Source organism: Mandrillus leucophaeus, unplaced genomic scaffold (genome assembly GCF_000951045.1).
Source record: "Mandrillus leucophaeus isolate KB7577 unplaced genomic scaffold, Mleu.le_1.0 Scaffold663, whole genome shotgun sequence".
In the NCBI taxonomy this organism is placed as follows: domain Eukaryota; kingdom Metazoa; phylum Chordata; class Mammalia; order Primates; family Cercopithecidae; genus Mandrillus; species Mandrillus leucophaeus.
Window position 1 is genome coordinate 376,667 of NW_012107175.1, and position 23,421 is coordinate 400,087.

General features: G+C 45.3%; 1 protein-coding gene across 2 annotated transcripts in view; it reads left to right on the plus strand.

Annotated features, from left to right (window-relative positions):
* SH3RF2 (SH3 domain containing ring finger 2) overlaps nucleotides 1–23,421 on the plus strand; it is a 143,897-nt gene that overhangs the window by 105,168 nt on the left and 15,308 nt on the right. The window contains exons 6-10 of one of the 2 annotated variants that reach the window (XM_012001529.1): nucleotides 6,472–6,563; nucleotides 8,579–8,749; nucleotides 15,485–15,735; nucleotides 19,313–19,671; nucleotides 21,863–22,171. In XM_012001529.1, coding sequence (XP_011856919.1) covers nucleotides 6,472–6,563; nucleotides 8,579–8,749; nucleotides 15,485–15,735; nucleotides 19,313–19,671; nucleotides 21,863–22,138 — 1,149 coding nt within the window. In that variant the 3' untranslated portion in view covers nucleotides 22,139–22,171. Of the gene's footprint in view, nucleotides 1–6,471; nucleotides 6,564–8,578; nucleotides 8,750–15,484; nucleotides 15,736–19,312; nucleotides 19,672–21,862; nucleotides 22,748–23,421 lie in introns of those variants that run through there. The other variant, XM_012001530.1, reaches the window with a different exon arrangement.

Consider the following 23,421-nt stretch of genomic DNA (forward strand, 5'->3'; position numbering starts at 1 on the left):
GCTCCTTGCTCATCAAGAACAGGGAAGGTTGCAGGTGGGGCTGGCCCTGAGACAGCCGTAGATGGTGAAGGGCTGATAGCCGCCTGGCAACTGGAGCTCTGACTCCCTCAGCTCTGCCCTGCCAGGGAAAGGAAAAGAAAAACAAGCACAAACAGCTTCATATTCCACCTGCCTGCAGACCTATTCTGTATGACTAGGGACACCTGACAGGAACGGTGGTCATCCTCTCCACGAACATAAACACATATGCCTCCTCTATATGACCCCTTCAGCCACACTGAGATCTGGAAATGTTAACCTTCGGCTCTACAGAAAGGACTCTGAGCCTAGGGTCCTTGCTTCTGGTATCAAGCTGTCCACCCATTTGGCCACCGCCTGAAAATTGTGAAATCTTTTTATCTCAGTTTCCCCATCTATAAAAATGGGGATAATGACCATGGGGCCCATGTATAAATTAGCACTGGAGTCATAGCATGTGAGGGTGAAGCAGCCCTTGGAGGTCCAGGCAAGCCTCTCCTGCCAGCTCCCAGAGCATCCCGATCTTCCCCGACCCCAACATGCGTAGGCTTACACAGCATAGTCATAGGTGTCACTGAGTATGAGTACATTACACGTATGTTACAGGAGCTTCCTGGCATACACTGTGAGCTCCACATGAGAATGGAGCCCTGTGTGTCTGGCTTATTGCAGTAACCCCAGTGCCTAGCACAGTGCCTAGGACCCAAGAAGGTCCACACACAGCAATTACCAAATGTGGCTCTTAACTTGTTTTGAGTCTGCAGAGGGGAACAAGCTTTCAACTTTATAAAGTCAGATGGTCAGCTCCAGATTGTCCCTAGTGGTGGGTACAGAAACCACCAATACCTAATTTTCTCTCTCTGAAATGCAGCCCTAGGCCAGGCGCAGTGGCTCACGCTTGTAATCCCAGCACTTTGGGAGGCCAAGGGCATAACGCTTGAGCCCAGGAGTTGGAGACCAGCCTGGGCAACATGGTAGAACCCCATTTCTACAAAAAATACAAAAAACTATCTGGGCATGGTGTTGCACATCTGTAGTCCCAGCCACTCAGGAGGCTGAGAGGGGCGGATTGATTGAGCTTGGGAGGTTGAGGCTACAGTGAGCCGTGATTGCACCACGGCACTGTCGCCTGGGTGACAAAGCAAGACTCTATCTCAAAAAAAAATAAAATAAAATAAAATATAGCCCTTCTCTCAACCCTGAGTGAACACTGTAGGTTCAAGGCCCTTGTTAGTTTTGGGGAATACCAGGTGTAGTACCATAACCAGCTCTAGAGTAGTTCACACTCCGCTGGGGAAGACAGTCACCCCGTAGCCGCCAAGTTATCAAAAGGCAAAGCCCTGGAGGAAATAGCCGAGAGCCACAGCGCAGAATGGAGAAAAGCAAACTTACATTTGGAAAGGTGGGGAGGTTTTCTGCTAGAAGAGAGGAGCAAGGTTGCTACAGACGCTCCTCCCCATACCCACCACATTCTTGGGTCCTGCTTTCAGTCCAAGACCTTGCCAGGCTGTCCCATAAGAGGTACCGCACCCACTCTGTCCCCACCCTACGCAGTAACTAATCTCTTTGCAGATCAAAATAAGTAGTATCTATTGAGCACTTACAGTGTGTCAAATCCTGTGCTAAATAACTTACATGGATTATTTTACTTAAACCTCATAACAACTCTAAAAGAGAAATACCATCATTGCCCCATTTTATAGATTTTGAAGAAATGGAGGATCCACAGAATTCAACCACTTGTCCAAGATCACAGGTCCTGGTAGATGGTAGAGCCACTGGCCTGAGTCCTAAGTTAGACCTCCTCCCTGGACTCCTAAGAGGTAGCTGCACTTTCTATACCTGGGTGGCTGATGGTGAAGGCAGCAGGACCAGCAGGGCACAGCATTGCCAGCAACTCTGTGCCAGGAGGCTTCATACCCTCTTACTCCCTCACTTAGCACCTGAAGACCTGGAAATTCCCAGAAGCCATATAGCTGTGGATTCTGCTGTGGTTGATAAAGACTTATTTTAAATGAGTCATTTCCTTCAAAAGGGAGGGAAAAAATGTGTTTAGATTTCAGCAAGAATGCGCTTCCCCACCACACCCACACACCCATACTTACCGTGATCTTGCTCAGGACTCGGAACCCTGTGCCAGGGAGCATCAGTTGGTGGAGAACCTCCCACCCAGCCTCACAAACCCCTTGTGGCATGGGCACCTGAGGTCACACTTGACCCCAGGGAAGCGAACCAGGGCCAGGCCCATTCACTCAGAAAGGCTGGGCCTCCGTCTTCGATCCCAGTGACAGGAGCAGACTTGCCTCCTCAGAAGCTAGCCATCTGTCTGGTTGTCTTCACTTACCGGGTGGGGCCTTCCTTTCTGTCTTGTTCTGCCTGTCTTCTTTCCCACCCAGTTTCTCTCTTCCCTGCCTATGTCTATCTTGTTCTCTTTTCCTGTTTCTCCAGTCATTCATTCGTTCATTTTTCCTTTGCCTTATTGATTGAGCCTCTGATCCATAGCTTCCTGTTCTTGGTTTCTCTCCTATTCAGGTGGCCCCTTACCACGAGGGTTACTTGCTAGCTGCCTTCTGTGAAGCTGAGTGATTCTCGTCCCCTTCCTGACTAATTCCAGACCTGGAGCCGACTCAAGCTAAGGTTACTCGGATGTTTCCTGTGGCCTTAACTAGATAATGTATTCACGTTTTTTAACAGCCTTATTGAGGTTTAATTATATACAATAACATTTAAGCATTTTGAGTATACAGTTCAATAATTTTTGGTAAACGCATACAGCATGTAATCACTACCAACATCAAGATAGCAGACATTTGCATCATCTCAAAAAGCTCTCCTGTGCCCCTTTGCTATCAGTCCTCTCTCCCCACCCTGGCTCCTGGCAACCCTTAATCTGTTTTCTGTCACTATAGTTATGGCTTCTTTTTAAAAATATTTATATAATTGGCATTATATAGTATATAGTCTTCAGCATCCTGCATCTTTCACTTAGGGCGATGTTAAGATTCATCCTGCTGTTTCATGCATCACTAAGGAGTACACCGCTGTGGTTATACCACAATTTGCCAGGTGATTCATCAGTTGATGGGCATTTGGGGTGTTTCTAGTTTTTCATTAAAATGAATGAAGTTGTTCTGAACATTCATGTACAGGTCCTTGTATGGACATATGTTTTCATTGCTCTTAAGTAAATATTTGTGAGTACAATTGCTGAGTGGTATGGAAAGTGTATAATTAACTTTATAAAAAATGGCCAATCTGTTTTCCAACATGGCCTGTTCAAACTGTTTTTACCTCCCTCTTTTCTCCTTCCTTCCTCGCTCTGTCCCTCTGGAGCTACCGTTCTCCCACAGTATCTCTGTTCTAGTTTTACCCTATTCTATTCTCAGGGTTTTCCACTATTTCCCCCTCACCCCCTTCTTCATTATCTCCTTCCTCCTCCTTCTCATGTCATCCTTTCTCTTCTCCTCCAGGACACTTTAAAACTTGAGAAACTAACATCCTTTCCCATTCCCTATTAGAAATAACTCCATCACAAGCCCACAGATTACTCTCCTAGCCAGGCTCACTATTCCAAATGGGGGAAACATGCCCTCCCCAGATAAAGGCCCAGAGAAGTAAAAAGACAGACCCTAGTGTAATGGAAGATGGCTTTGCATTCTGGCATCTTCCCCCTCCCTAAAGGATTACTGGTGTTTGTGGATAGCAGTTCCTTTACTCAAACATAATATTGGAAATCCAAGAGTGTTAAGTGAAGTCCATCCCGTTTAATCAGTGCTTCAACACTTTCCACAAACATAAGCCCTGTAGGGGCTTACCTTCCCCAGTCATAGGCAAGGAGCAGCATAGCCCAAAGCCAGCTCCTTGTCATGTCTGTTTGAAGGAACCAGTGTGACAATATCTGATTACAAACTCAGAACATTTTATGTAGTACTAAGAGTACCTCAGGAGGGTGATTGTGGAATGGTTTCGTTCTTCTTAATTCTTTATTATTGAGATATAATTCACCTACCATACAATTCACCCATTTCAGGTGTACAACTCAGTGGTTTTTAGTATATTCACAGATGTATAGCCATTACCATTACAATTTTAGGATATTCTATCATTTCAAAAAGAAACCTTGTGCCCTTTAGCTATCACCTCATATTCCCCATCATCCCAACCCTTGGAAATGATCATCTATTTTCTATCTCTGTAGATTGACTTATTCTGGACATTTCATATACATGGAATCAAATAATATGTGGTCTTTTGTGTCTGGCTTCTTTCACTTAGCATAATGTTTTCAAGGTTCATTCATGTTCTCTTATGTATCGATACTTCATTCTTCTTTATGGCTGAATAATATTTCATTGTATGGCTATACCATATTTTCTTTATCCACTCATCAATGAGTAGACATTTGAGTTGTTTCCCTCTTTGGGTTATTATGAATAATGCTGCTGAAACATTTGCCTATAAGTTTTTGTGTGGACACATGTTTTCATTTCTTTTGGGCATATTCTAGGAATGGATTTACTGGGTCATATGGTAATCCTGTGTTTAATCATATCAGGAATTGCCAGACTGTTCTGCAAAGAGACTGTACCATTTTACATTCCAACCAGCAATGTATGAGGGTTTCCATTTTTATACCTCCTCACCAACACTTATTATTTGACTAAAGTGGTTTTTTGATCCTATAACTTGATCTTTGGACTATCACAAATACATACATGACGACCACATATACATTTACACAATCATTGATACAGACACATGTATAAAATTACATGGTGGGCATACCTGTACACACCTCTAGAGTTCACGTGCATACACACAGAATCTCATACAGATATTTACAATCCATTAGGCAATTGTGTCTGCAATCTCACGCAGCACATGCAGCATACACACATCAATCCATAGACCACATGTGTGAACAAAACCAGATTTGCAATGGCCCAATGCCATCACACATGTATACTGAATTGACACGGGCTTTGAGCAAACATACACATTTGCTCAAAACAAAGGGACATATGTATTTAATAATGCACTCACACCTGCATAAACACAAATACACAAACAATAGTTATACCCACAACAGCATAGTCCTAAAAAGGCACACACAGTGTAGCCATCATAGATGACTGAAGAGACTGAATGTATTTACTCTGGATGGCATGGAGAAGGTTTCATTATCCTTGGTGTACTAGGTAGGAAGACCTTTTCATTCATTCCTTTACTCATCCCTTTGTTCTTTAAGCTACAATTACATATTGAGCATGCAGAAATACAATGATGAACCAGACTGACATCGTCCCTGCCCTCATGGAATTACAGTCTAGCAAGGAAACACTCATAATCTGTGATATGTGCTCAGAAGAAAGTAAGCAAGGCAATATGTTTGCCAAAGCCCTGGGATAGTAGGCAGTTTCCAGGAACTTTTTTTTTTTTTTTTTTTTTTGAGAGAGCGTCTCACTCTTTCACCCAGGTTGGAGTGCAGTGGCACAATCATGGCTCACTGTAGCTTTCACCTCCCAGGCTCCAGCGAACCTCCCATCTCAGCCTCCTGAGTAGCTGGAATGACAGGCACCTGCCATCACAACTAGCTAATTTTTTTTAAAGAGATGGGGTCTCACTATGTTTCCCAGGCTGGTCTAGAACTCCTGGGTTCAAGCAATCCTCCCATCTCAGCCTCCCAAAGTGCTAGGTTTATAAACATGAGCTACTGAGCCCAGCCTTCCAGGAGCTTTTATTGTTTTATCATTATTGTTTCCTCTTTTATCCTGGAAAAGTGAAAGGGATTCAAATTCAACTTCTATAACTCGTTGGATAGGCGTGTGTGTGTGTGTGTGTGTGTATGTGTGTGTGTGTGTAATTCTAGCAATAGTCGATAATGAGTATGGACTCAGAACTTGGACTGCCTGATTTTAGATTTTCTTTGTTTCATACTAATTGTGTAACCTTTCTTTCTGTCTTTGTCTCAGTTTCTCATCCAAATATGGGGATTACAACAGTTCCTTTAATAAGGATTAACTTAGCTGATACTTATAAAGCATTTCAAACTGCCTTGCAAGCGCTCAGTTCTGAATCAATATTCTCCACTGTTTCATTTTCCAAGAGCAGGTTTTCATAGAGGGAGATGGGTGGGGTAGGAAGAGGGACAGGAGGAGGAGCCTGCTAGTGCCCTGTGGACTGTAAATTGGACGGTTCTTCATCTTCCACCCTATCTGAGCAGTCTTTTGGAATGCGGTCCTGGCATGCCACCCCAGCAGGCCATAAACCAGCTCCTCCCCACCTCCCTGTGCCCACAGCCACAAACCATAGAGAGGACGCACAATGGGTGGCACCGGGCATGGCTGTTGGTTTTCAGCTGTGTCAGGTCTTTCTGTGTAGCTGCTCTGTTTGCTGTGGGCCTGGGTTGTGGCATTCACTGGTCCTGCTTGGCTGTCTTTTCTGTCCGTGCAGGTCAGCACTTATCACCCCGCACCTGTCTCTCCGGGACACTGCACAGCCATGGTCGGTCTGCCTGGCTCCCAGCAACACCTCTCAGCAAACATGTGAGTAAAAGGCTCATCCCTTCACCCCAGTCTGGCACAAAAGGGTCATCTTTACCATGTACAGTGGTGATCTAGCATCACCATTCCCAAACCGTCCCATCCAGAGAGACAATAGGTCACCTTCCTTTACCAATTCCAAGTGAAATAATGGTGAAAAACAGAAATTAGGGCCAGGCGCAGTGGTTCACACCTGTAATCCCAGCACTTCAGTAGGCTGAGGCAGGAGGATTGTTTGAACCCAGGAGTTCCAGACCTGCCTGAGCAACATAGTGAGACCCCATCTCTACAAAGACATTTAAAAATTAGCCAGAAATGGTTGTGCACATGTTTTCCTCGCTACTTAGAAGGCTGAGGCAGGAGGATGACTGGAGCCCAGGAGTTTGAGGCTTCAGTGAGCTACGATCATCCCACTGCACTCCAGCCTGGGCCACACAGTGAGACCCTGTCTCAAAAAAAAAAAAAAAAAAAAAAAAAAGAAAAAAAAATTAGAGTAAAAAAAAAAAAAAAAAAAAAAAAAAAAGGACAACACAAATTAGCAAACCACATCACTCTTAGCTCATTATTTTACAAAAGTAGAAAGAGACTGGAAGATTATATACCACAACATCACTGGGAGATTGGTATTGAGCAATTTCTATTGTCTTGCTTTAGATTCAAAATGTTGGGTCATAAATAGATGTTGTTTTAGTAATCAGCAAAAACTAAATATAGCATTTTAGAAAGAAAAAACAAAAAAAAAAAAACCTTGTAGAGAACACTCCCCCATTCCCTTTGATAAAATGCTCCAGTGTCTCATAGTCCTTGGAGTCTGGAAGGGCTTCCTGATGTCTGAGATGCCTGGGGGCCATATACTGGTGACCCCTGAATCTGGCAAACCAATGGATTATTCCCTGAACGCCTTGGATCAGGTAGCTATTCTCACCTCCACAGCCTCAGCCGTCCTGATTGCCTTCACCCCTCTGACTCATACCTGGATATTACCTGCCTGATTCCTGTATGGACTTCAGGGAGCAAAGTCTCTGCTCTAAGTTGAGGACTTTCTGCCATGACACAGGCCAGTTTCACAGTCCCGCCACGCAGCCAGGATTCCCCTGGGTGCCAAACCCAAAACTTACCTCCTGCCTCCCACTTCCCAACATCTACTTCCCCACCTACATTAAGTTGGCTCCTCAGGCCACTCCCGGGAGTCAAACACGTCCCTGCTTTCTGGATCAGAGAGGCTTCTATGCCGACCCCTTGTTCCCCTGAGCCTTGCTGGCTGCCACCATTTCCTTGGGGACCCAGCAAGCACTAGTACAAAAGCATCCTAGGTAGAGCAGCACCTTCTAGGTTTGAGGCTCGTCTCTGACATGAATTCCTGTCGCAAACTCCTTTCCTTGTTGGAGGCTGTTTCCCCATGGTTAAAGTACTGAGACTGGCCTAAATTAGTGATTTGCTGCTGTGCACTGTATGGAGGACGATGGGGAGATGAAGGCAGGGACCTGGCCTCCTCCACCACTATTTCAACAAAGGTGTTCCATGTTTATCTGCCTTACATGTCCAGGTTTCTGTGTTAAGAAGGTTCTTTGTTGTTTTTGTTTTTGTTTGGGGGGGCGGTGTTTGTTTGTTTTGTTTTTTGAGACAGAGTCTCACTCTGTCGCCCAGGCTGGAGTGCAGTGGCTCGATCTCGGCTCACTGCAGCCGCCACCTCCTGGGTTCAAGCGATTCTCCTACCTCACCCTCCCAAGTAGCTGGGACCACAGGCACATGCCACCATGCCCAGCTAATTGTTTGTATTTTTAGTAGAGATGGTATTTCGCCATGTTAGCCAGGCTGGTCTCGAACTCATGACCTCAGGTGATCCACCTGCCTCGGCCTCCCAAAGTGCTGGGATTACAGGCGAGAGCCACTGCACTCCAGCCTGGGCGACAGTTTCTTATTGCTAACCACCAGGCAGTCTTCCTCCACCATTCCCCCGCTCCATGCCCCCCATCAGGCACATCTTCCTTCCTCATCAGTTCTCTGTGTCTTCCCAGGTTTGTAGCCCTGCACTCCTACTCAGCCCATGGACCCGATGAGCTGGACCTGCAAAAGGGAGAAGGTGTCAGGGTCCTGGGGAAGTGCCAGGACGGCTGGCTCAGGGGCGTCTCCTTGGTCACCGGGCGAGTCGGCATCTTCCCAAACAATTACGTCATCCCCATTTTCAGGTGCGTCACCTCCAATCTCAGACTTTGGGAGCTCAGGCCACCCTAGGCCAGGGGCCATCGGTGGGTTGAACTGGTGGAGGACCCAATGCTCTTTCAACAAACAGGCCAAGAAAGTGCTTTTTGCTCTCTAACCCCGCCTATCTCTTTTAAACAAAATAGCAAAACTAGTTATCTTTTTTGTAGCCCTTCACAGTTTACAAGCACTTTTGTATCTCTTAGCTCACTGGCTGTGCCCAAGAATCCTGTAAGGTAGATATTATGTTCCAGATGAAAATGGTGTGCAGAGTTAAGCAACTTGCTCAAGAACTGGATGTCAGGTTTTCTTCTGCACAAATCCCAAGAACCCCACTTCACATCCTCTATCCCAATGCTCCATCTAGTGGCGTGATGGGGAAATGTGGTCAGATGACTTCCGTAGAGCACCTTGGGAAACTTCTCAGGCTGCTAGAGTGACCCCTAATCAGAGTTTCCATGAACTCAGACCCCGACCTCTTCCTCCACACCCAAGATGAAATGCTAGTCACGCTGCAGGGCCTCCTCCCTCACAGCTTTTCCCGATCTTTTACATTGTGTGGCATACTATTCATGTCGTTGACCCCCTCTTTGTCTTGCCACCTCATACCACTGCCACAAATGCACCCAGACCCCAATACTATCCATGACTCCTCCTGCCTCCACCCCATATCAGCCCAAGCAAACCCTGTCTCAAGGCAGTGAGGCTACCACCACACATCAAGTACTGTCTTTATGACATACCAGAGGGTCACAATCACAGGGAAAGGGCCCCATTGTACTCTGGGGGGGTCAGACCTAGTCATATGCCCACTTTTGGGGACCTTCATTTAGGTGAGGCGCTGCATCCAGAGGAGGGCAGCAATAATGGTGAGGAGACAGCAAACTACATCATGGGAGAAACCGATAAAGAAACTGGGATTATTTAACCTGTAGAAGACAAGGGGCAGAGGGATCGTAAGATACTGTGTAAATAGGGCAGTAAATTTGTTCTGAGAGGGGGCAGTGGAGTGGACCAGTGTATGCAACTGGTCTTGTTCAGTAAACTAAGATGTTCAAGAACATCTTGGTTCAATAAAAGGCAGCATTTTCTAATGCATAGATTTTTCCAACCAGGCTAGCTGGTGAGATGGTGGACTCTTTTTAGAAAGAGTGCAGGCAAAGTTGGCCTGAGTCCTCATAGATCTAAGGTTGTATAAAAAGATTTCTTCATGTGGCAGAAAGTGGGATGAAAGATCATAGCTATTCCTTTCAAAGGAAAGTTCTTGAAATTGGTTACAAAGTTGTAAAATACCTAAGGGCAAACTGAGGTCTACAATTGATGCTTTAATTCATTTATTTGGCAAATATTGAGTGCCAACTACATGGCAGGAACTTTTCCAGGCACTGGAGAAATACCAGTAAACAAAATATACAAAATTCCTGCTTACAGGAGCTTACATTGTAGTGGGAGAGACGAATATTTTTAAAGCCAAGATGTTTAAGTAATCTATATGATGTGTTAATTATACTGGCTAACAAAAAAATTAGGAAAGGATGATAGGATTTTTGGGGGTGGTTACAATTTTACATAGGTTGGTCAGGGATGGCTTTGCTGAGAAGTAAGAAGGAAGGCAGGAACCAAACCATGTGGATCTCTGAGGCAAATGTCCAGGCTAAAGAAACAGCAAGTACAAACAAAGGTCCTGTAGTAGGCTGGGCGCAGTGGCTCACGCCGTTAATCCTAACACTTTGAGAGGCGGAGGTGGGTGGATCACCTGAGGTCAGGAGTTTCAGACCAGCCTGGCCAACATGGCAAAACCTCATCTCTACTAAAAATACAAAAATTAGCCAGATGTGATGGTGAATGCCTGTAATCCCAGCTACTGGGGAGGCTGGGGCAAGAGAATTGCTTGAACCGGGAGGACACAGGTTACATGAAGCCAACAGGATTGGATTAGAGCAAGCAAGGGGGAGATTAGAAAGGAGGTGAGACTGGTAATGGGGTAGCCAGGTCATAAAGAATTTCCTAGGTCATAATGAGGGGTTTGGCTTTAAGCCTGTTGCTGGGTTTTGAGCAGAAGAGTGACATAATCTTAGTTGCATTTAACCAGAATCCCTCTATTTGCTGGGTTGAGAATAAACTATACAAAGGAAAAGGTGGAAGCAGAAAAACTAGCTAAGAAGATACCATAATCCTGGGGAGAGGTGATAGTGAATTGAACCAAGGTGTTAGCTGTTGAGGTAGGGAGAAGTGGTTAGATTCTGAGTATACCTTAGACAACAGGGTTTTCTAACAGATAAAATGTCAGGTGTGAAAGAATAGAGGATCCAAGGTGAGACCACGTTGTTTTCCCTGAGTGACTGGAAGATGGAGTTGCCTTTAAATGAGATAGCGACTGCTCCATAAAAGGAGCGTGTTTGGGGGTATAGAGGGAAGTAAAAGCTTAGTTCAGAGCAGACTAAGCCTGAGATGCCTCTTAATAATCCAAGTAAAGATGTTGGTAAGCAGCTGAATGTATGAGTTTAGCATTTAAGAGAGAACTCCAGCCTTGAGATGCTATTTAAAGCCCTGAAACGAGATGAGATCATCATGGTGGGATGAGTTGTATCCAGAGAGTGACAACAAGCCAGAAGCTGAAATCTTCAAGGAGTGAGAGGAGAAACCTGGAGAGTAAATGCTGACTGCAGGACGGTGGAGTGGTGGGCAGTCGAGCCTGATAATATGAGTCAAAGTTGGGAAGTATTGAGGAGGGTGGGAAATGCCCTAGAACTGACAGTGAGGAGCAAGGAGGATGCCTACCCTAATTTATGAAAGGTTTTTTCCATGGCTTTAACATGAATTCCCCAGGGCCCATCCCTACGACTAGGGCGTTTGCTTATCCATCAGGCCTTAGTCCCAAATACTGGTTACACCATCAAAGATTCAATAGAATAAGAGTGACCATATGCTTAATCATCCAAATTAGGACACTTTTGGGCAGGTATCAACTGAGACTCTCCTGGGAAAATCGAGCCATGTGGTCATCCTAAGTAGAATGTGTATAGAATTTCATCCCAGTGTATTTCAAAGCTCCAGTTTTCATTTCTCTCTTTGGCCGAGGTCGGTCTATTGTGTTCTTGGGCAAGTCATAAGCATCTCTACTCACCCCTTGTGAGATGCCTACGTGTCAGGCAATGGATGGAGTTTCAGCACAATAGGTTGCCATTGAGTTCTCCCCTCACTCCCAGTTCAAGGAAATCTGAACATATGCAAATATTGAGGTGCTGCTAACACTGAGGCATGGTTTTGTTTATGGGGAACCAACATCCTGAAGAAGAACAAGTGCATATAGAGGATATGCTCCTGAGAGTTCTTAGGTGGCAGAGGATCAATGCTTTCAATGTGTTTATACTGTTTCCTTGATGATCCCTCTGATGCGCAAAAAAAAAGAAGCTCCCATCTCCACTAATCTCTGACATCAATGATATATACCCAGTCTGTCTATCTGCGGGCAGGTAACCCTTGTTCTTAACCACCCTTTCCTTGGTGGGAAGTTTACTTCTTCCCATGTCTCAGGGATGAATAATACTGTCCTTTGTCAGCTGAGTTTCTGCTACTACTAGCAAGTTTTGTGTAAGAACTGAGTGGATTGGGCTACATGTGCAAGGCCCCTTTCTGCTCTTTGATTCTCTGTGTTTGGGTCCTTTTGCCCCTAGCCTTTGTCTTCTGTTTGTAGTGATGGCTTTTAACTGCCATCCAGCCCCCTTGGTATATACTGCAGCCTTTTATAAAATAGCCAGGGCCCAAACATGTGAGCATTTGAGCCTATGTTCTTATTAACATCATCCCCTAATGAACTGAGCCAGCCAGAATTTGGGGATAAACTAGAGATTATAATTGACCAGAATGCTAGGATTTCAATTTAAGAGTCAGCAAGTGAGCCTTTCAGCTACCAGGAGAGGAAAAGTCTGTTGTGCTATTCTGTGGTCCAGCCCTCTGTGCTAGATGATGACACCAACCTGTCCAGCTGTTATTGACCACAGCTAAATCTCCGCCACCATGTTGCCTCTTCCCAGATCCTCAGGTTATACAGAACATTTGTCAAGTTTTCATCTGTCCAGCATCTAAATCCCTCTTTAATAGCAGCAACATCCCTTTGGGTCTCCCCTATTGTGTGTAGTCTTGGTGGGAGGCAGAGGTTTCCTTTGTTTTCAGAGGCTGAAGAAATGCAATCCTCCTCCTCCCCAACTCATCACCACAGCTAAGGGTCAGGCTCAGCCAATATGACACTCCCTCTTGGGACTTGGAAACTTGAACAAGGGAGGAAAAGATGTGGGTAAAGTTGAAGACCATTCATAGTGAGAGCACCAGACACAGCACATGATTGGACTCTTCCTGCTGCTGAGCTCCCTGTAGCCTTCTTGGATCTTGTTTCCAAGTCCTCTACTCTTCTTCCTGTCCTCCTAATAAATTCCCGTCTGCCCAATTAGCCAGGGTCTTCCTCTTTCTTGCAACTTTCGCAAACATATGTGCCTACCTGGTGCCTTATGGGTGGAGAAAAGTGACAAATGGGCCACCACTCATTTGCCTTTAACTCTACACAGAGCTATACAAAAATTGTCAAGGTCCAACTGTTCTCCTCACTGGGAGGCTGCTGCCAGTGGTGAACACAGCACAGCTGCTGTTTGTGATGCCCTTTTTGAATATTGGGCCAGCTCTTAAGGGCTAACATCCCAGTTAGAGAAAAGGATGTAGGGACGTGCACAGTGGAGCAAATCAGAGGCAACATCCACTCTTCCCACCTAAGCCCAGAATGTCTTTCAGTCCCTCCATCTGGAAAACAAAGATCATAATGTCTGCAGGTCTGGGGGTGTCACGAGGATTAAAAATGATAGCAAAGTGTTTTGACATTGGAAGAAAGTGCTAGATAAGTGCTGAGCTTTCTGCCAAAAGACATAGAGGCACTCAGTGTTGGATGGGGGACTTGGGATTTAGGAGTTCCTGGAATCCAGCTCAGTGTTGAGCTCAGAAAAATGAGGTCACACCTTGGTCTATAAACAGTCATTCATAAAAGGGACTGATGGAATAAGGCTGGTGTGGGCCTAATTAGCTGTATTCTGCCCTTGCTGCTGCTGCTGCTGCTGCTGCTGCTACCACTGGGAAAATTTTGGAACTTGTCTTTCCTATTTCCAATCCACTTTGCAGCATCCAACACCTTGAGGCCTCTGTTCAAAATAGGCAGATCAGCTGCACTCTGCCATGGAAGCCAATGCTGGGGATTTCTCTCCACTGCCCAGGCCTTGTCCCCAGAATATAGCCTGACCTGTCTCTAATGAATGGCCCTACTCGTTTTCACTGACTACACCCCCACGGGGACCAGACAGGTTGGGTAGACAGCTATGGGTAGAAGTCCCCTTGCTGCGAGCATCAGTTCCTAGAGCATTTGGTTGAATATACTTCTTGGGCAGCACTGACCACAAACAATGCCTTACTTATCATTACACAATACTGGCTTGTTGTTAAACTATATATTACTTTGTCGATCAAAAGAAGTAGAGACAAAGAGAGAGAGGAGAAATGAGGGTAAATGACCTAAAGGAGAACTTGGAGGCATTGGTAAGAAGGAAACCACTTGGCATCTCTGTGCTGGGGTCTGAGTTGAGTTGGTTATTCCCAGGAAATTAGCAGAGGTTACTTAATCAACAGGGTGACAAGGTGATTAATGGACTGCTCAGTAGGAACTGTGATGTTGGGAATGGGTTGGTTAAAGGGCAAGAAAGGCATGTAAAATGACAGTCACTCCCCATGGAGTTCAGGGAGCTGCAGGCTGGAAACAGTGGATAAGGGGTTGTTGTTTCATAAAACTTTAATGCAATTCTTGAAAATCATAGCCCAAGGCTGAAGAATTAAAGTCTTACGGAGGCATATGCAGGGCCTACCAGCTGCTTTAGTTCATTAATTTCAGGCAGAATAAAGGACTTTTCCTGCCTTTATGATGAATGTTCCAACTAGCCAGGAGGTGGTGTAGCTCACTGGTAAGAACAGAGAGCCAGCCTAGACCTGGGTTCAAGTAGTTGCTTGGGCAACCAACTGTAAGTCTTTGTGTTTTTTATTGATAAAATAGTGGCACTAAGAGTACCTACCTTAAAAGACTATTGTAAAGAACCCATGAGAAAATATGGGCAAAGCACTTGGCCAATACCTGGCATACAGTAAGCCCTCTATATGTGTTAGCCAAAATGATGTGTCAGTGCTGAAAGCAGCATGGCAGCCATATAACAAATGTTTATTGATCCACAGTATATGCAGAACACAGAGATATAAGTCATATGAAATCTCTGCCTTCAAAGACTTTGGAATTTGTGAAAGTCAATGACTCCACGAGAAATTGCCACCGTAAAACGAAATAAACACGTACAGGATCTTATGTTCTGAGTTTAAGGGCTAAAGGGATGTGGGGTGAGGAATGATCAGAACTGGAGTGAAAAAGGATGAAATTCAAGTCTTCTAACTCCACCAAGGCCTTGATATGAGCCCCCTTCCTTCCCTCAGCACACCCTCACAGTTATCTGGGTGTAGGGAGGTGGGGCCAACTTTAGTTAAGCCTGTAGTTGACAAAACGGGTGTGTATGGGTGGGAAGAAGCTGAGAAGTAGCCACATTTGGTATGTGGTTGGGAGCTGATAGGTTTTTAAATAGGACTCTTGACTGAACATTTTCTTTCTCTATTTCTTCTCTTAAAAAAAAAATGTCCAAAACCAGAAAGACCTCTAGTTTTCCAGACTCCCGGAGCCCTGGTCTTTACGCTACATGGACGTTATCCACCTCCTCTGTGTCCTCCCAAGGCAGCATTTCAGAAGGTGATCCCCGGCAAAGCCGTCCATTCAAATCCGTCTTTGTGCCCACTGCCATAGTCAACCCCGTGAAGAGCACAGCCGGCCCTGGGACTTTAGGACAAGGGTCTCTTCGGAAAGGGCGGAGCAGCATGAGAAAGAGTAAGTGGTGGCAGAGAGGTACGTGCCTAGAGCTAAGTGATGGGGGGATCTGACCCCGGGGTACACAGGATGCTTTTTGCAAAAACAGGATCTTGGCTTTAAACTAAGCCCCTGCAAAGGGTATTGTACAATTCCCAAATGATGAGTTTTATTGAATGAAGTCATACTAACTCAAGGTCATGGCCCTAGGTTACTTCATACATGCTTGTTGAATGACTGGGGTGATGGCAGCCCTGAGTGCCAACACATAATTAGAACATGGCCAACGTGGACACTGGCTCTTATTTAGAGTGATGAAAGCATTTGCTGGGTCAGTGCTTCTCAAACTGTACCGCAGGGAATGCCTCAGAGGGTGTCACAACAGAAACAGAAGGATGGGGTGGGTGGGCAGGGTATGGGAGTGGGAAATGAGGATTAAGGAGGCAGTGATCAGAGCCCCTGATTCCCACTATGTTATTTAAGTAATGAATGCATAGAACTTTTTAAAAAAGGTTTACAGTACACAAACTGGACAAAAGCAAATCTCTCTCATATCCTTAACCCTGAGTCCCAAGTTCTCTTCCTTAGATAGATAGGAAACACACATACCTGTTAATAATATTCACTGCATTATTCTGCACCTTGCTTTATTTTTACCATCATAACATCCACGTTGCACACATGGCAATACATACCGATTCTCAAGAACCATGCTTTTGTCTCTTCACATAGTGAACTTCTCCATAAGATTTCCTTTTCAGGCGTTGTAAAAAGTGTTTGAAACCCACTTCTTCTACAAAACATCAAGACTTTATTTTCTTATACTTCTGTAGAAGAAGACAAGCCAAGCCCAGTAAATATGATTTGTTCTGTGTTCCCTGAATTAAACTAAGCTCTGCAATCTCTCTTGTGATCTTAACAGATGAATTAACATGAAAACGCAGTATGATTGGTCAAGGCAGAAGAGTAACGTGTGGGACAATATGCCCCTTTTTAAGCAAAGATCTCCCCTTAAAAAGAAAGCACATATCTTAGCTTCACTGTCCAGTGCCTTCATCTGACAGCCTGTTTGACCACCAGTCCGGCAATTCTGGGCACTTCATTCCACTCAACCATGCCTCCCTCCATCACCTTCCTGTACCTCCCTCCACCTCTCCCCACAACACACACACACAATAAGTAATCCCACCACAACAGCCTTGGGAAAATGACTAACTTCTTCCGCCTTCAGTTCACTCTTCTGTAAATGGGAAATAAAAATTCATCAGGGTTAACTTAATAAAACAACCCATACATGGCTGATAGCACAGTGCCTGGCACATAGTAATCTGTCAGGAAACTTTTGTTTTTTATATTTTTTATTACTATCATTGCTACTACAATCAAGATCATCTTTGGTCCATCCAGAGCACAAATTCACTTAAGGCTGAAATGTTCATACACGGCTGAATGTGTGTGGCTCGCACCTGCAATCCTAGCACTTCAGGAGGCTGAGGTGGGAAAATCACTTGAGCTCAGGAGTTCAAGACCAGCCTGGGCAATATAGTGAGACCTCATCTCTAAAAATATTAAAAGAACAAGCCAAGTATGGTGGCACATGCCTGTGGTCTCAGCTACTTTTGGGGCTAAGGCGGAAGGATGGCTTGAGCCAGGGAGGTTGAGACTGGAGTGAGCTACAATCTCCTACTGCACTACAGTCTGGGCTGTTAGTATCTATATATATTTGATTTAAAAAAAGAAGAAATGTTCACACTCAGTCTAGACCACTTAGGTATGCAGAGTTGCATCCTGAAAGCAATTGTTCACACTTTCCTTAACATACTCCCTCTCCACCTTTGCAAAATCTTGATTGGCATGGAGCCTTGACTGCTTGCATTGTATGCACATGTCATAAGAAAGCATTAAATCTCTTGGAAATTAGGAATTGACAAGATAAATAGATAAGGCATAAAGCCAATTTTTCACACATTTACAAGAGCCTGAGGACATGTCTGCCTGGTGCTGCTTTGACTTCCCAGGTCCCAGAGGCTTTCTCTTTCTCTCTTTTCCCAAGGTGAGGCTGGCAAGCTCTCAGTCTCTCCAGAGCAAAGAGAAATGGCAGGAGAACTGACCACGTGAACCTCACAGGGCGTCAGTGGAGAAATAAATGTCTAAATGGAAAGGTCACACTTGTGTAAATGGTAACTGGCTTGCTTGCAGCAGCTGAGGACACCGACTGTGTTTAGCGAGTGTCCTGCTTTTCATGTACACCACTGGCTTGATAAGAAGTCGCAATGCCAACATGGCCTTGGCTCAGACCCTCTGTGTTGGACACAAATGACTTTGATTCAAACTCAAGTCCGTGGAGTGTCACAAAGGACTAACAACTCTGGCTGGGACAAAACCTACAGCTCTCTAAATGCTGTGGAACCCTTATGGAGAAATGGCCCATTGTGTTTCTCAGGGGTGTCTCCTCCACCTCCCCACAGAATGCAATGAACTCCCGATTCCCCAGGTCACCTTCAGGACATATGTCCAAGGGACGGGGATCTCCTGCCTTCCAGAGAATTTGAGGGGAAGAAATGACCTTTTCCTGAGATAGAACCATCTCAATTTAAAAAAAAAAAAAAAAAAAAGAGAGAAAGAGAGAGAAGAAGAAGAATGAGCTCAGGAAGGGACAAAACCAAGCTCTTGGACCTTGCATTTTTAGGATATGCAATCCTTTACCCAAAAATAATAAGAGCTAACAAACATACGGCATTTTTCATGTTCCAGGCATTATCCTAACACTTTGCACACGTGATAGAATGCAGTTCTCACAGCAGCCCAATGATGTACTGTTATTATCTCCAGCTTACAAATGAGAGAACGAAGGTACAGAGAGGTGACATGACTTAACTCATCCCAGGCTCTCCAGGAGGAGGTCCGATTCCAGATGCTCTGTCGTGAGACATTGCAAAGCCCATCCTCACAGCACTAACTGTGGAATAACCTTTCCAAATTTGCCTCTATCTGCTGTTGTGCTTGCCTAACAATCACAGTTATTTCCACTCACCCTTTCTCCCTGCAGCCCCCGACAAAAAGCAACCCCCACCCCTCATATGCCTAAAGCTTCTGTTAGGATTTTCACGGCAAGTCGCTGGGCAGAGTTTTCCTCTCTCCTCCTCTTTCTCCTTTTCCTCTTTCTCATTCTTCTTGGTTGCCTCTCCTTTGTGTTTCTCAATTTCTTCTATCTCCTGTCTCTGATTCTGTCATTTGTTTCCTATTTGGTCTGCCTGCCTCTGTGTCTGCTTCACATGGGGGGTGTGTGTGTGTGTGTGTGTGTGTGTGTGTGTCACAAGGCAAATGGAAGCAATATACCTTCTGACAGCTCCCCTACACAGACACACACACATACACACACACACACACACACACACACACCATTCAGCCAGAGAGCTATTTGCTGCCAGCATCAGCAAACAGCACTAAAAAAAGAATAAAGTCACCTTTGAAAGACCCCGAGAGAAAGCGAGTGCAGTCAGATGAGGAAAGCACTTGTCTATTCTGGGATATCAGGATGCACTGCTTACCTAGCCCCACCCAACCTACTGCCAGCCGCCCCTGCTGCTGATTTTTCTGTCCTATAATTCCCCAGATGGATCCCTGCAGAGACCCATCCAGTCCGGGATCCCCACTCTCGTGGTAGGCTCCCTCAGACGCAGCCCCACCATGGTTGTTCGGCCTCAGCAGTTCCAATTCTACCAGCCACAGGGGGTCCCCTCCTCCCCCTCGACCATGGTGGTGGACATGGGGTCCAAGTCTGCCCTCACGGGGGAGCCCGCCCTCACGTGCATCAGCAGGGGCAGCGAGGCCCGGATCCACTCGGCAGCCAGCTCCCTCATCATGGAAGACAAGGAAATCCCCATCAAGAGTGAGCCTCTGCCAAAACCACCTGCATCTGCCCCACCATCCATCCTGGTGAAACCAGAAAACTCAAGAAATGGCATCGAAAAGGTAGGATCAGAGTGACATTGGGGGCCCGACTCTTTCAATCGCCTACTACGCATAGTGTCTCAGCTCTGAGATTTTAGTGTTGGTGAACAAGGAACCAAAATTGCAACCTTGAAAGAATCCTCACGCACAACACTCCTCTCCTCCAACTCCCCACCGAGCCATGGCCAACATCCCCACGTCACCCACGCCCTCCCTACATGTGTTACTGATTCACCTTTCTGTTTCCTGAATATTTTGTACATCTTTTGAGGCCCAAAAGTGGCTGGAAAAAAAAGCATGACTTTGGCATTAGACGAATCTTGTTTTGAATTCCAGCTCTGCTGCTTGCTAGCTGGGTGACTTTGGTCAAAATACTTCACCCTTCTGAGACACTTACTTTGCATAATCTGTAAAATGGAGGTAGAAAGAGTAATGGCCACATAGTATTGGAGTGGAGATTAAATGAGATATGTAAAGTGCTTACATAGGGTTTGACACATAATTATGCATTGTATAAAAGAGGCAACTGAGACACAGGATAATGTAAGTGACATCGAGGTGACACTGAATGATAATGACTGCAACTACCTTATTGTGACCTCCGTGGCAGAGGTCAGATCTGTTAACTCCTAGTTCAGGACATTTCCCACTAGAAGACATAAGAGTTTTTGTAAAAGGCTTATGTTCTCAATAATATCCGTGAAGCAGGAGGGATGGTGGCAAGAGAAGGCAGTAAGAAAGTTAAGTGATGCTTATTGCTGTCTTTTAATTTATGGAACATCACCATCATCATCACATCATCGCCATCACCACCTCCATCACCACCGCCATCAGCATCATTCCACCATCACCGTCCATTCCCCTCACCACGGAAAGAGGATGTGATATTGGTTAACCAGTTACCGAATACTAACAAGCTGGCAGACACGGTGCTGAGTACTTCATGTGTCCCGTCTCTTTAATCCTGACAACAACCCTCTCAAATAGGCGTTAGTTTCATCCTCATTTTAAAATCAGGAAATGGCAGCTCAGGAAGTTAAAGAACATTACCCAAGACCACACAGCTGACACATAAGTGTGAAGTAGAATCCAGATCTGTTACAAAACTCATACTCTTACTGCTAAGCTATAAGCTCATAGGGAAAGGCATTGGAAAAAGCATCGACAGATATAAAGGTTGGGAGTTCTTATTCCGAATTACAGAAATAATTCAGAGTTTTCTAGGCCCCAGTTGCCTATTATTCCAAACTTTTAGATACAACTGCAAGCATTTCATAAATGCCCAGATCTTAGCTAGATATGACGAGGGTCAGAAAGTATGAAGAAACTCAGATCTTAGTGGGGGACACAAGGATTGAATTACATGGAAGGAAGACATCATTCCCGAGCAGTACCACAGAACGCTGCATTAGGCCCTAAGACAGAGACTGGCTAAAGCAAATACTGTACCTATAGGTACCCGGCAGTTATATAACAGGCCAGGAGAGGTGAAAGCAAAGAGGAAGAGGGGGAATTGGCATAAACTAGAGACCTCGCATCTCATGTAAAGGGGGCACTGCTTCTCAGGTCCAGTCAGCTGTTGTCAGAGTGAGGCATAGGCCAGTGTGCCAGAGCTCTGATTTTTTTTTTTTACGAGACATATGAAATTCTGATTTTTATATGCAATCTCTCAATTTTTGTGTGTTGGCAAGTCGATCAAACCCTCAAACATTCTGCCGGCTAAATTCAGCCAGCAGGTGTCCAGTGTGCAAACTGTGCTCTAAGGATTTATAAGGCCATTATGGAAATCTCTAAATGGATTCTTCAGGAGAGAGGCCTCAAAGGAAAGGAAAGCCTTGAGATTGGCCTTAATCGTACGTAGAGAGGAGAGAGGCAAGGTAAATTTCTTTTATCTTCCAGAAGGGATCATACCCTCTGGCCTCAGGCTGTTTTCATAGGTGGTGGCCTACCCTATTTCTCCCAGATAAGTCCTAATCCTTTTGTGGTTCTCAATTGAAAGCCTCTGGGAAGACTTCCCTGGCTTCTCCACTGTTAGATGCTCCTCTGCATGCTCAGCATCTTGTACTTCCTCCATCGTAGCACTTGACACTCCTGGTAGGCACAGATATTTGCAGAATGAATGCATAAATGAGGCATTTCAAGTGGGGACAAGCACAGGGAGATAGACATCTCCCACCTCACCTGTGTCCATTTCCTCTCCTTTCTCTTGCAGCAAGTCAAAACCGTGAGATTTCAGAATTACAGCCCTCCTCCCACCAAACATTACACCTCCCATCCCACCTCCGGAAAGCCTGAACAGCCGGCCACCCTCAAGGCGTCCCAGCCTGAAGCAGCGTCCCTGGGCCCAGAGATGACCGTCCTATTTGCCCACCGAAGCGGCTGCCACTCCGGACAGCAGACAGACCTCCGGAGAAAGTCAGCTCTTGGCAAGGCCACAACCCTGCTGTCCACTGCCTCAGCCACGCAGACCGTGTTTCCCAGCAAATGAACCTACGGGTGGCTTTTCCTAGACCCCAAAGAGGTGAATTGCATTTAAATACAGTCTGCCTCCACTGAGGGCATCCTGCCATTCTTTGGGGACTCGAGTATGCGTCCTTGTGCTTCCTATTTTACCTTCAGGAAAGGAAAGGTGGGAGCAAGAATTCCTGCCCTGAGTGGGAGGATAGATGGCGTGGCCTTTAAACACTCAAACATAATGATTTGATACCTCAAGGCTCGCTTACTCAGACCAAGGAGTGAAAAATTGTCGTGCCCACCTTATGCCCCAGCATGGAGTATGTGGCCTCTTGTCCCCGTGTTACTGTGTAGACTTTCTGTGGTGTCCTACAGGGGGCTGCAGCAGGGGTGTGACAATGGTGGGATTGTTGGCATTGCTTCTTTGACCTTACAGTGTCCTTAACAAGCATTAGAGCAACTTCTGCCATCTTCTGGGGCCTGTACACTAGCCACTAGTAGCTGCCGTATCTTTTTCCCTCTATAAAGTCATAATCCTGGCTGCAAAGGGAGAATTTCTGCGAGGGGTGTGAGGTGGATACTTTAAACATTCTGAGAATCCAATAAAACTAGAAGGAGTCAGCTTCCTGAGTATGCTCCACTTCAGAAGCTCAGAGAGATCACTGAGTACCAAATATCAAAAGAGTATCATACTTTAATCTTCTCGATCTGTTTTCCCACATATAATTCTATGTGAATTATATGGCTGTGAATAGGGCCATGTATGGCATTATGGACAATTAATTTATCCTGGCTCTATAGTCTGATTTCAAGAAAACACAGTGTGCTTACAAACAATCTTATATGGGGTTGGGGTTTAGATATATAATATAGTCTGACTTCAAGAAAGCACAACGTGGGCCAGGTGCGGTGGCTCATGCCTATAATCCTGACACTTTGGTAGGCCAAGGTGGGCAGATCACTTGAGGTCAGGAGTTTGAGACCAGCCTGGCCAACATGATGAAACCCCATCTTTACTAAAAATACAAAAATTAGCCGAGCATGGTGGCACACGCCTGTAATCCCAGCTACTCTGGAGGCCAAGATACAAAAATAGCTTGAACCCAGGAGGCAGAGGTTACAGTGAGCTGAGACTGCACCACTGCACTCCAGCCTGGGTGACAGAGCAAGATTCTGTCTAAAAAAAAGAAAAAAGAAAGAAAAAAAGAAAGCAAAACATGCTTAAAAACAACCTTATATGGGGTTGGGGTTAGAATGTATATTTGGATATATATTGTTTGCATTGCAACATTCCTGACTTTCCCTGCTTTCTTCTGA